The sequence below is a fragment of the Theobroma umbraticum genome, unplaced genomic scaffold, assembly GCF_002168275.2.
Source record: "Theobroma umbraticum cultivar Fairchild unplaced genomic scaffold, ASM216827v3 scaffold_81.0, whole genome shotgun sequence".
Lineage (NCBI taxonomy): Eukaryota > Viridiplantae > Streptophyta > Magnoliopsida > Malvales > Malvaceae > Theobroma > Theobroma umbraticum.
In genome coordinates, this window is record NW_018397268.1 from 4,016,199 (window position 1) to 4,028,435 (window position 12,237).

General features: G+C 29.9%; 1 protein-coding gene across 2 annotated transcripts; it reads right to left on the reverse strand.

Annotated features, from left to right (window-relative positions):
• Nucleotides 1-1,446: 1,446 nt before the first annotated feature.
• LOC110425284 (ras-related protein RABC2a-like) lies at nucleotides 1,447-7,036 on the reverse strand. 2 transcript variants are annotated; one of them, XM_021440160.1, is made up of 6 exons: nucleotides 6,774-7,036; nucleotides 5,840-5,908; nucleotides 3,566-3,631; nucleotides 2,397-2,518; nucleotides 2,040-2,168; nucleotides 1,447-1,823 (listed from the first exon to the last, which is right to left on the reverse strand). In XM_021440160.1, the coding sequence occupies exons 1-6, from the start codon at nucleotides 6,919-6,921 to the stop codon at nucleotides 1,710-1,712; spliced, it is 648 nt and encodes a 215-aa protein (XP_021295835.1). In that variant the 5' UTR covers nucleotides 6,922-7,036; the 3' UTR covers nucleotides 1,447-1,709. The 2 variants fall into 2 exon arrangements, with proteins under 2 accessions (XP_021295835.1, XP_021295836.1); XM_021440161.2 differs by having other exon boundaries at nucleotides 1,447-1,830.
• Between the last annotated feature and the right edge of the window lie 5,201 nt (nucleotides 7,037-12,237).

Genomic DNA, 12,237 nt, shown 5'->3' on the forward strand with positions numbered 1-12,237 from the left:
AACTTGCAATCCTTAGGTTAGAGTAGATTTTTAAAGTAAATTTTATTTCAATTTAATAACTTGTTCCTCTTGTTGCTTGGATAAAACTTAGCATGTTACAATTTTAGTAATTAGTAACAAATAGTAAATCAACTCCTCGATGGATCGACAACTTTACTTATTACTATATTACTTGTTACGACCGTGTGTACTTGTGTGTAATCCTTACTTGTATTTCACAGTTAAATTTTGAGCACATTCCATATCAAGTAAAAGATTTATTTATTTAAATACGAGGCAACAAAGTAAAGATGGAGCCTTTTTTTGGCTCCTTGCCCTAGACCATGTGTATAGGTCATGAAGCTCATTAACGCGTGCATATCAAGGATATTTTGTTTCCTTTGAGATAAATAAGGTGAAGCTTCCAGAGAAAACAACCAGAAAAGAGAAAGAAATGGAAACACTTGTATCCAGCTCTAGATACTCAGCCCTGCGAAGGAAAGATTCCTTTTAAGTGTATAATTTACTATTCAGCCCTGGAAACTGGAAAGTATTAAGCCGGCAATAACTACTGAGCATCTGCCTAAATAATGCTATTAAAGCCTTTGTTTTGTTCAATATTGATGATATATTTGACTCTGGCAAAGCTTTGTATATATAAGCTGTTTTCTGGTTTTTGTCATATGCCATGATCTAAAATTGGACGGCTTATTTACCAATATTTTCTTTTCTGGTGCTTCATTAGAAAAAAAAAAAGACAGTTCAAAACTTCAAATGATTTGAGGGGACCCATAAAATTAATTTAAGCAATCAAATTAAATCACCAAATGATGCCTCCGCTTAGACACAATCATAACCAATACAGGAACAATGCAAGTAGCACTACTCATATATTCATCCTTAATATTTACGATCATAATAATTGAGTTGTACATTCTAAGACCAATGTAAATATTCCGAAAGAAACATCTCAACGTCTAGAACTTAAAACATTACGTATTTTACTTCTAAATTAAAGATAACATTCAATTTCAACTTGATTTTACTATTTCAATAGGATAAATGTTTTTAGTGACAAAAAGGGGTTTGAGTCTTAAATATCAGAAACAAGCATTTAATAAGGGCTGGTTGACTTCTCCCTTATATATAGGTGCTGATTCTTCTCCTTAAAAATCAGCCTTAAACTCTGTTATTTGCTTTCCAAATGCAGTGTTAGCTGCTACCTCATTAGTCGATGGGTGGGTTTGGTTATATTCTTTTTCAAGGGAATGCAACATCTTCATCAAAAACCTTCATGTCATCATAACAGTCACAACTCTTGTTGTCTGTTGGGATGGGGTTTTTCTTTTGGTATTATTCAATCCACAATCCATGTATTGCTCTCACATCTCTAATTCCCTAACCAACCCTCAAACAAACTCTTCAGACCTAATGATGAGTGTCTGCTAGATACAACAGAAATAAACATGAGAAGAAAAACATTTGAAAGATAAAAAAATTAGATTAACCTAAGATGATACAGCATCTCCCTATATTTTGGAAATTACAGTCCAACCAATGACAATGTCTCCAACAAAACTTACTATGTAGCACATATAACCAGCTGTCCTATTGATTGCAAAGTGCATCCAGGATGGTCTGACCATCTTTTTGCCACTATCACCATGTGTAACTTGTATATGTAGTTTAGTAGCATCGTCTATTATTCTACCTAAAGTGTCACTGAATTTTCATTGAAAGCAGCAGCCATTGCTTTGGGAAACCTTGTGTGCTTGTTTCTGTTGCAAAATCTGTTTCTTGACCACTGCAGATCCTTTCTCTCGTAAAGCAGGTACCTCAAGAATCTATAAACTAATAAAAAGTGTTACTATATGTCGCAACCTGGAAAGAAAATAAAGCTTCCAGCATGGACTGGAAACCGTACTCAGCAAAGATCATCATATAGAACAGCTGTATCAAATAATGAGAGATAACTGCAGTTTAACAGCCCTTATAAAACATTATGAATATGTTATGAGATTTAAATAGTTGAGAAATGCTTGCATTTCTTAGAAGTTTACCTTTAAAATGAGATCTTTAAAGCATTGATGCACATTCTCTCTAGTTTTGGCACTGCATTCAAGAAAAGAGCATTTATGTTCCTGTGCAAGAGCCATACCCTCTTCTCTGGTAACAGCCCTTTCACTGTCCTGAAAATGGCACATTGCTCATTCATAAGAACAACATACCTCAAAAAGCACAAAAAATTAAAAAGAACAAGTTGTATGCATCTATCCTAAGCATTCAGATGACCATTAAGCATTTATCCCCTAGTAAAGAAAACCCTGAGACTGCATCATTCATCACGGGCATCGACATATATATTCAATGACATGTACTCTATGGGAGAAAAGAGAGTAATATTTTATAGGACTTACCCTGTCAACTTTATTTCCAACCAGAATTTTGATGCACTCATGATTGGTGGAGTAGAGCTCGACTTCCTTTGCCCAAATTTCGGACAAGTTGGTGAAGGTTTCTCGCCGTGTCACATCATAAACTTTGAAGAACAAAGATATTAGGGTTCAAGTCCCCATAATTTAGCTACGTTAGCAGCGATAACATCAAAATAGTCTCAACAAATATTACCAACAAATCTTAAACAAGAAAGTACAGAACTACTCTGACCTTATGATGATTAAAGTGTCTAGAAATATTCAGAATATATGCAGCCAGAAAAGACCATTTATGTCGCTAGCAAGAAAACAAGAGATGGTGCTTGTTAAAGAGGAAATGACGCAGAATGCCACAAAACATTGTTTAGGCTGCTTTCTTGACCGTGAACAGAGAAATTGGAGCTCTTGCTCCTTAATAATGTTGGTATTTTGTATAATAGATAAGAAAGCACAATTATCTTAAATAAAAGGAGATTTCTGCATAAAATAGTAATAAGCTATTAACTTAATCCTCTGCTTTTACACGTATTAAGCAGATATTTGCATCTTTTGCAAACCACTTTAAATTTTTTAGGAAAACTATAATGAACATAGAAACATTTTATCAGATTAGTTAAAAAAATATTTAGATATTTCCATAGATTTTGTACTGGAAAGTAGGACCTGTATTGTCTACCTCCAACACCTGGGAACAAGAATGACTATTCCACATGGAAAAAGAAAATCTTCTTTGTAGACTAATATTCATTAATAAATATTAATATCTGAATTCAAAGCCTAAATAGATGAAAAATCCAACAATACTGACACTTGGGTTAACCAGTTGCATGATAAAATATGACCAGCTTACATTATGGTAATGGTTAAATACCAAAAAACAATGGTGCAAGGATCTTGGAGTTTGCTGGTGCACAAGCTATGAAGTAAACAACCTATAAAGGGAAGTAAAGATTCTTAATAGCTGATTTGAAGCGTCATCCATTCACATATGCCATCAAGCATTAGGTAGTTCATAGAAGCCCAACAAAAAATTGTTTGAAAAAATTTATCATATCAAAGTAGAAGGTCAGAGGAGGAAAATCCAAATTCTGAAAAATAAAATTACCTACAAAATATTCAGGACTAAAGGTTTCATAGTTGCAAGGACATACCAAGAATAATCCCATGTGCACCCCTATAGTAAGAGCTAGTTAATGTTCCAAATCTCTCCTGACCAGCTGCAATAGGTAAAACATATTATTAACATGAGAACTAGGTGTATTGTAAGTTCCCAGCTCTAGTTCCACAATAACAAAGTTAAGGTTAGTCCATTTTAAGAAATAAACTCTTATTGAACAACAGGAATTATATACTGGATAGACACTTTTTCTTCTAATGCAACGTACAGGGATATATCCAAGTTTCAAGGCTAAGTTTCTGCTATTATGAACTCATGGTGTCGATTTGCAGTCATTGAACTATTTATTGATGAATATTGCACATTTTAAATCATCTGAAAGAAAAAAAATATACTATGGAAACCCAGATGTTTGAGATTTGAATTTATATCCAAAGTGTTCGAGGGACCAAAAACAGTTACACCACATAAAACTCATAGGCATACCTCTGCACATGCACACATGCAACTTTTATGCAAAAGAACAGACAATTTAGTCAGCCTTTAACTTATCTAAATGCTAACAATGTTAAAACAATGGTCCATTTGTTCCCAAACTGATCATATCGTATGCAACTCCACATTAATTTTTATAATAGACTGACAAAAGCTCCCCTTCCCACCCCACAAAAAAAAAAAGGTAACACACTTCCACAAGAAAATGTACACTATACATGATTTTATTACATCAGTAAACAAATCTTAGGTGCTCCTTGCTGCAACGGTTTGGAAATATGTCATAACAGTTGGTTCCATTCTAGCAGTGACCACCATTTTGTCTTTAAAAAATCTTTCACTTTATTTTTTAAGAAAATGATGCATATCATTATATCAGCAGTATACTTCTTAAGATCATATACATCACAAGTCCTAGTTGAGGCTTCTCACTAACACATCTGCAAACCCATTCAGAAATAATTCTTGTCAAGTTCTTTCAATGACATCCTGCAAGCAGGATGTCAGTTTGTAACTATTAGCATATAGAGCTCCAATGAGAAAAGAAGAAAATTTATTAGAAGGTACTAAATTGTATAATATGCTACTGAGACTTCTAGCTATATGTCTATATATATCCAGTTGTTCCACTCTATGTTATCGAGGGCATGCTTTCCAGGAACTTTTTGGCTAATATATACTCTTTCTGCTACCTCAATATCTGCTCCTACTGTTCCATCAACCTACAGCATATCCAACAGAGAGCATACCATCCCCTCAAATATGCACTTATCAATGCTATCTTCCTCCCCTGGGTACAAGATCAGCCCTATACCCTTCGGCAGCAATGGCATCAGAATCAGAGGCTTAACAACTATTGCATCTTACATCAATATCTAGGACTTTCTCTCAACCTTCAAAGCAATATTTCAAAATTTTTATTTCTGATCATCAGTACATTAATCCTGTCATCTGTTGAACTGTTCTATGACATTGTAGGCCTAGATCCTTTTTCTTGCAACCTATTAGATAAGTTTCTTTGGCTCCCTAGGACCCATTAGCATATCCAAACACTAGCACATCACACATCAGATGCCGTCATTTTATGTAATCACTCTATAAGGCACAGTTGCTAACCTGCTACATCATTCAACAGTATGAGCATCAGAAATTCAGCCTTGATAATATTTTCAAAATTACTGGAATATCTAAAACCTTTTTATTAGCAATTACCAGATTTTGCATAGTGGCCCATCAGGCATTCAACTAAAAGCAGATTCTAAACATCAAGCAGCATATCAGATTCCATAGTGACCTTTTCTGCATTCCAGAAGCTCCTTGAATCATTTATTGCTAAGACTCTCAAAACTTACCTATATTACTAAGTTCTTCTTCTCATAATCATTTTGACTCAAAAATCAAACTGACACAACCTTGAGATTCTCAAAATTTGATCATTTGGTAACAAAGTTGAAATCTTCACAAGTTTCTACAATATTTCTACAACTCCTGCACTACAACTGCAGAATCATTGAAATCTCATTTCAAATAGAAACCAAAAGTTAACACTTGCAAACATCCTTCAAAATCTGTATTATGTCTAGCGAGGATGAAAACCATTCTGAATCCCCTTTCTTATTCATATTGAAGACCACAGAGGAGTGCAGTCAAACAAATCAGTAGCATCAACTAGAAGCCATGCAAAACAGCTGTGTAACAAACCAGATGGAGAAGGGAAACGCCAGAACAAGCAATGAAATCCTATCAAGATCCATGCAGTGTAGAACTCTAAGTGATAACTAGTTACAAGGTGTTGGCAATATCCATCAATTACCTGTGTCCCAAATTGTAAGTTTCAATCTTTTCCCACCAATTGTGACCATCTTGATTTTGAAATCCACCCCTGGAAACACTCAAAACAACAAACAAAACTCAATATACATGATCCATAAAAGTTTAGAACATGTAGACTGCAATAGTGCTAAAGCAATATTTGCTAAAGGATAGGACGCAGAGATGTCCAAGAATACAGAGTAAAGTCAGAGCTTTTCTCTTGTTTGTTTACATTTTGCATTCCTTTCAAATCTTTTTCTGTTCCTGACAAGTTCTAAGCAAGACATATGTGTGCCTATCATTGTGGTAACAGGTGGATCCTAGAATGACCAGGACGGAGCTGCAGACCAAGTGAATTAATTCCCATGTCTAGTCTTTTACGGTTATCTATTTCAGCAGCAATTGTCTAAACTGTTCATCTGTTCACTGTTTCATCCAATCTATTCAAACTAGAGCAACCTAAACCATTGAGTCTATCTCCTGAATAAAAACAATTTCACCCAAAGTTCATTCTTTTTAGGTGTGCCATCTCAGCTTCCACCCCAGCTTTCATTCTCTTTCTTTTAACATATAATTTTAGTAGTTCTAATTATGAACATAATATTTTCCATTAATTTCAAACTCCCTAAAAACAATTGGATAAAAAAAAGGATTGCTTCGAATGTCCTTCTCTTCAATCTCTTGCCACCCCAATACATAAAAAACAACGACTTCCATTCATTTGATTTTTTTCTGGAGGGCTACTAATGAAACTGTTAGATAGCTTGAGCTATAAAAAGAATATATAAATACAAATATATAGATTAATAAAATTATATGTGTGTGTGTGTGTGAATACTAAGTTAAAAAAAAAAAAACTCAAAACGAATTCTGGGTGAGAATGCCAAAGCCAAAACCAACATGCAAGAAACAAGAAGAGTTGAAAAAGAGAGTACCAATGGTAGGAGAAAGATCATGAACAAAGTTGGAGATGAAACTAACGAGTAAGCTACTTTTGCCAACACCAGAATCACCAATCAATAGTATCTTGAATGAATAATCATAGCTGTTATTCCCTCCTTTTGAAGAAGAAGAACCCAACATTCTTTCAAATACAAAAAAAGAAAAGAATTTGTTTAATCTTTCCCTGTTGTAAAGAACGGGTTCTTTCTTTTGTTATTCTCTGTTCATCAACAACTAGAAAACCACAAAATAAGGAAATTTCTTCAGGCATTAGGAGACATAGACAATGGTGTGGTTGGCGGGTAGTATTTCTACACAGTTTTCTTTTTCCTTTTCTTTTGTCTTTCCTTATTTTTTGCAGAAAAGAAAATTAAATTATTTATTCATACGAATAAAAAATCTTCATTTTATTTTATATAATATTAAGGAAATGTACTCGAAAAAATAAAAAATCAAAATCTTTTTGTTTTTAAATTTTAAAATTTATAAAAGGAACTTGTTCTCTTAATCATATATTGTGTGTAAATAAAATAACTAGGAAAATACACTTTAAAACTAAACAGCCCTTTACACTTTTATTTCTTTATTCGTTAGGATTAATATTTTTTTATTATTTTTTCGTATATGACTGCATGATTTTCTGGTTTTTGATGGCCCCACCGCCATGCCAAGTGTTAGAAGTGGGACCCAGAGAAAGATTACGTGACAAAAAATCTGAAGTTGGATTTTGACGCTGTTTGGTTTAGTTTTTTTTTAATTTAAAATTTATTATAAAATTTTTATAAAAAATAATAGTTTTTAGAATTAAGTTGAAGTTGTTTGGTAAATATTTTTTGTAAGTTATTTTTTATAAATTTTAATTTTAATTAAAATTATTGTAAAGGGTATTTTTTTTGAAAAAGTTATATTGTAATTATTTTTAACAGATAAAAATATTTTTAAAACAAAAATAAAAATTTTCTTGTATTTAAAAAAAAGGAACAAAAAGCTCCTATTAGGAGCTTCTTCAAAAACTCTTTTTTTTTTAATTTTATTCTTTAAAAAAAGTTATTTTTTTTTAAAAGTTTTTGAAAATTTATGTTTAGCTTAACTTTTACTTTTAAGAGATAAATAAATTAAAAAAAAAATTAAACCAAACGAGCACTTATTATTTTATCTTCACCTCCGGTACTTTTGCTCCTTCTAAGGGAAGTCTCTCAATTCCCAACATTTTGTCTCTTTATGATGTTCACGAAGGAAAGTCCTTATTACCAAAATGGTAAATTTTGCACTAAAAAAAATGATGAAAAAACAAAACTTAAATAAATTTTATTTTTTATTACATCTAATTAAGTTTTTATATTTTTATTTTAATTTATATTAATTTTTATAATTAATATTTATTTATTTATTTTTAATTAAAAAATCACTTATTATTTTATGTCACATAATAAAATGACATATTAATATATTATGATAGATAATGATATAACATACTAATGTATTATGATAATATTAATACATGACACTTGACCATCTATGTTAGAATCACATAAAACATAAAATAACAAATGACATTTTGATTAATAATAATTTATTAATCATTAATAATAAAAACTTATTTTACTTAAAATAAAAATATAAAAAACTTAAGTAAACGTAATAGAATAATAAATATTTATTTAAATTTTTTAAAATAATTTAAAAACTTTTTACAATATTATACCTAAAATTTTTTTATCATATTAAAAATAATTAACAATTATCATGTAAATATATTTGAGTGAATATTTCATTAATCAAATCCATCCATACTTGCGCAATGGCTTTTACTTCAATATCATATTGTGATTTGTCAAGCATTAATTGATGCGATAAAAGTGGAATGATTTATTTTTTATTTATTTTCCATTACAAAATATTTTTAATATAGCACCACTAATAAAAAATTAGATTAAAATAAAACTCTTATCACTACTTTTATTAAAATAATAATTTTTAGTACAACAAAAATGGTGTTTTTGGAATAAAAAGAAAATCCTCTGCAACTATTCTTATAGAGCTTTCAAAGTTTAAACCAAATACGAAAACTTATTTGATTTATTTATATGATTTTTCTTTTATAAAGAAGGAAAACTAATACATTTGAAGTGTGGTGGCAAATTGGCAATGCCACAGCTTCAACAAGTGTGCAACATGCAATCAGCACGTAACTCTAAAATATGCACACATCAATTCACTCTAAAGTTTGTTTTTTTTTTAGTAAAATTAAAATAAATTTAAAAACGATTAAATTATACCTGGTTTATGTGATTAAAATATTAAAGTTATTTAAATATAAATCATATAAAAAATATAAATTACATGCCTCGTTTATTTTTTATTATTTTTTATACAAAAATATCAACCAAGTCGACGTTGCATATCCTACCTCAAGGACAGCAACTAAATTAATGAATCAATTTTTTTTTTTGGAGAAATTAAATACTTTAGACCCCGTGATGATCTTGCATGGTCCCACGGGGAGTCGCCATCAAGGGTCGGAGTTAGATAAACGGCCTGATCGCTTTTCCATCACGATGTGATAAACAGAGCCACGTTGCCACGGCAAACACCTAGGCTGTTGCCAAGTACGACACTGTGGCCCCATCTCTTTTACCGTTTTATCTTTGGAATAAACAAAAGCGGTCAACGGTCAACATTTTAAATCAGCTAATGTGGACCCCATACAATTTGTAGTACTATTTATATTTATACGTTTACCACTTCTCAGAGGCTTGTAACAACCGAGCTAACCGTACACGCTGATTATTATAATTATATATATTTAAAAATATTAATTTTAAATATTTTTATTTTACTAATTTAAATTTAATTTTAACGTTTTAATGATATAAGTATATATGTTTGGTGATCGTCTTAAAATAAATTTAAATTGTTAGGAAAAAAAAATTAAGTGTGCAATGTTAATATAAATAGTTAATGGGCTTGCAAATGAACCCAAATGCAAAAAGAAAGTGAAAAATGAAAATGGATTAAAGAAGCATTACACTACTTAGTAAACAAAAATACATTAGGTCTCCAATTATTATAAAAATTTAAGCTGATTTAATGCATGGTGAGTTGTAAAATATAAGTAAGGTTAGTGGATTAGCTTAATAATAGAAAAGCCACTTTGAGTGCAATACTCATTATACCATAACTCATGCGTGGAGCAATATTTTCCAACAAACTTGTGATTGCATTTATGTTGATGTGATCAATTAGACTAGCATTAGGGTAATAGAGTCCACATTTGTTCATGGACCACCCTTAATTTTTTTAAGACATTGTTGTTTTCAGTTTTCAAATCTTGCCCCAATGATTATTTTCTTATATACAATATATATTATATTATAAAAATTAGATGATATCATATACACCTCTTGTTTAAAATAAATCATAGACGCATTCTTTGCTAAGAATCAATTGAGATTAGATCCAACTTAATTAGACTCATGGTCCATAGGAGTGAGCAATTAGTTAAATCGATTAAGTTAATTAAAATATTTCATTATTTGATTTAATTTTCATTTTTTTATAAAAATTAATCAAATTGATCTAGTTTAATCGATTAATTTGATTTTAACCAACTTTACTGGATTTTATTATTTTTTAAAATTTTAATTTTTTAATTTACTTAATAGTTTTATTTTGAAAAATTATTGGTATTATATCTTTTTTATGGTGGACACACAGCTTATTTTGGGAAAAAAATTGAAAATCTTACTATGGAATATCTTACATGCACCATTAATAACAATCTAAATTTAGTTAAAAGAAAGTTATGCTATTTTCATAATAAAATAGACATTGTTGAAACCAATTTTTAATTTTAAGAAAGTGGATTTTGAAAAGAATTAGATATATTTAAACAAATGCGTTAGCTCCTCTCGTACAAATTTTTCTTGTATAGTTAAGGAAAGATATCCTAGAAATTAAACCTACATAATTGGAGTTTTAATACATTTAATTTGATTATATATATGTTAACAAGTTATTTTGTAAAACTGTAAAATTAAATTAATATCCATGAATCATGAATTTTAAATCAAGAGGTTGGATTTTGTTAATTTCAGTCATTAATTATGATTTGCATGTGAGTGGTTTACATGCAAGAAAACCCCTTATATGCTTAGATGCAATTAAAACCTTAGGTCACATCATATATGTGAGTGTGGATAAATGTTTTACTCGCAACAAAATCTCTTATCTTAGAAGCTATGAAAATAAGAAATACAAAATCAGTTAATTTCATTAATTGATTTCAAGTTTTTTTTAATTAAATCGATTCAATTTAATCGAATTAATCAATTTAATCAACTTAATCGAATCAAATTAATCAACTTTTATTAATTAACTCAATTTAACGAACTTTTACGTACAAGGCTGTTGCAATTTAATTCTTGTGTATAATGAAGAGTTAAAAATAAAAAATATATATTATGAAATGACAATGAAAATTTTAAATTTTACAAATGAGTTTTTATAAGATTATTAATTTATTACTCACCATTAAATTATAATTGTTATTAAAAAAGAAAAAGAAAAACATAAGTGATTATTCATGAATGGGGCGACCTAAGCTAGCTTGCAAGCTATACTATTCAAGCCAGGCATGAAGGACGTTTTTGGAGCATAAGCTCATCTTAAAACAATATTATTTTATAAATATTGTTGTTTATATTTAAATTAAGGTAAAATATTCAAGCACAATCAAAATTATAAGAAGGTTCATTAGTTTTTAAGATAATCACTCCACTCTAAACGTCTAAACAGCATTAATATTAAATATGAAATGTTAAAAATGTCTTTTTTTCATTATTTTTTTTTTTAAGGCCAATCGATGACTTCCCTATGCATCGACGAACCACCCATCTCTACCTTACACTCCCCTTCGAGAGTACCAGAGCATCAGGGCTCCCTAAGGGTGTTGCTCTCAAAAAAAGTGCTAGATGTGGTGAATAGTCTTAAAAATATTTGAAAGAAAACTCTTAAATCTAAAAAACTCTTATAGCACGTTTGGCTCGTGGAATAGACAAGAATAGAATAGAATAGTTATTCTGTGATAATAGAATAAAGTTGAAATATAATAAAATAGTTATTATTTTGTTTGGTATAGTGAATGGAATAGAACATGAATTGTTATTATAACTTATTATAGTGTTTGGTTGGTAGAAATAAGATTGGAATAAGAAATGAAATGGTGATAAAAAAACAGAAATAACCTTGATTATATTAACATTTATTTTCATAAAAAAATTAAAATTATGCTTATTATAATTTAAAAATATATTTATCCTAAAAGATAATTATTCATCATAATTATATTTTATCCCGAATGCTAAAAATAATTATAATTTAATAATTATTTCAAACTATAATTTAATTATATTATATTTTATCCATCATAATCAATTAAATTTGTGCATAGATGTT

Coding starts and splice junctions, on each gene's coding strand:
- LOC110425284 (XM_021440160.1), bottom strand. CDS start 6,921: ATGTTGGGTTCTTCTTCTTCAAAAGGAGGGAATAACAGCTATGATTAT. Junction 2,169..2,396: donor TTGGAAATAAAGTTGACAGG/GTAAGTCCTATA, acceptor TGCCATTTTCAG/GACAGTGAAAGGGCTGTTAC. Junction 1,824..2,039: donor TTAAAGATCTCATTTTAAAG/GTAAACTTCTAA, acceptor ATTAGTTTATAG/ATTCTTGAGGTACCTGCTTT.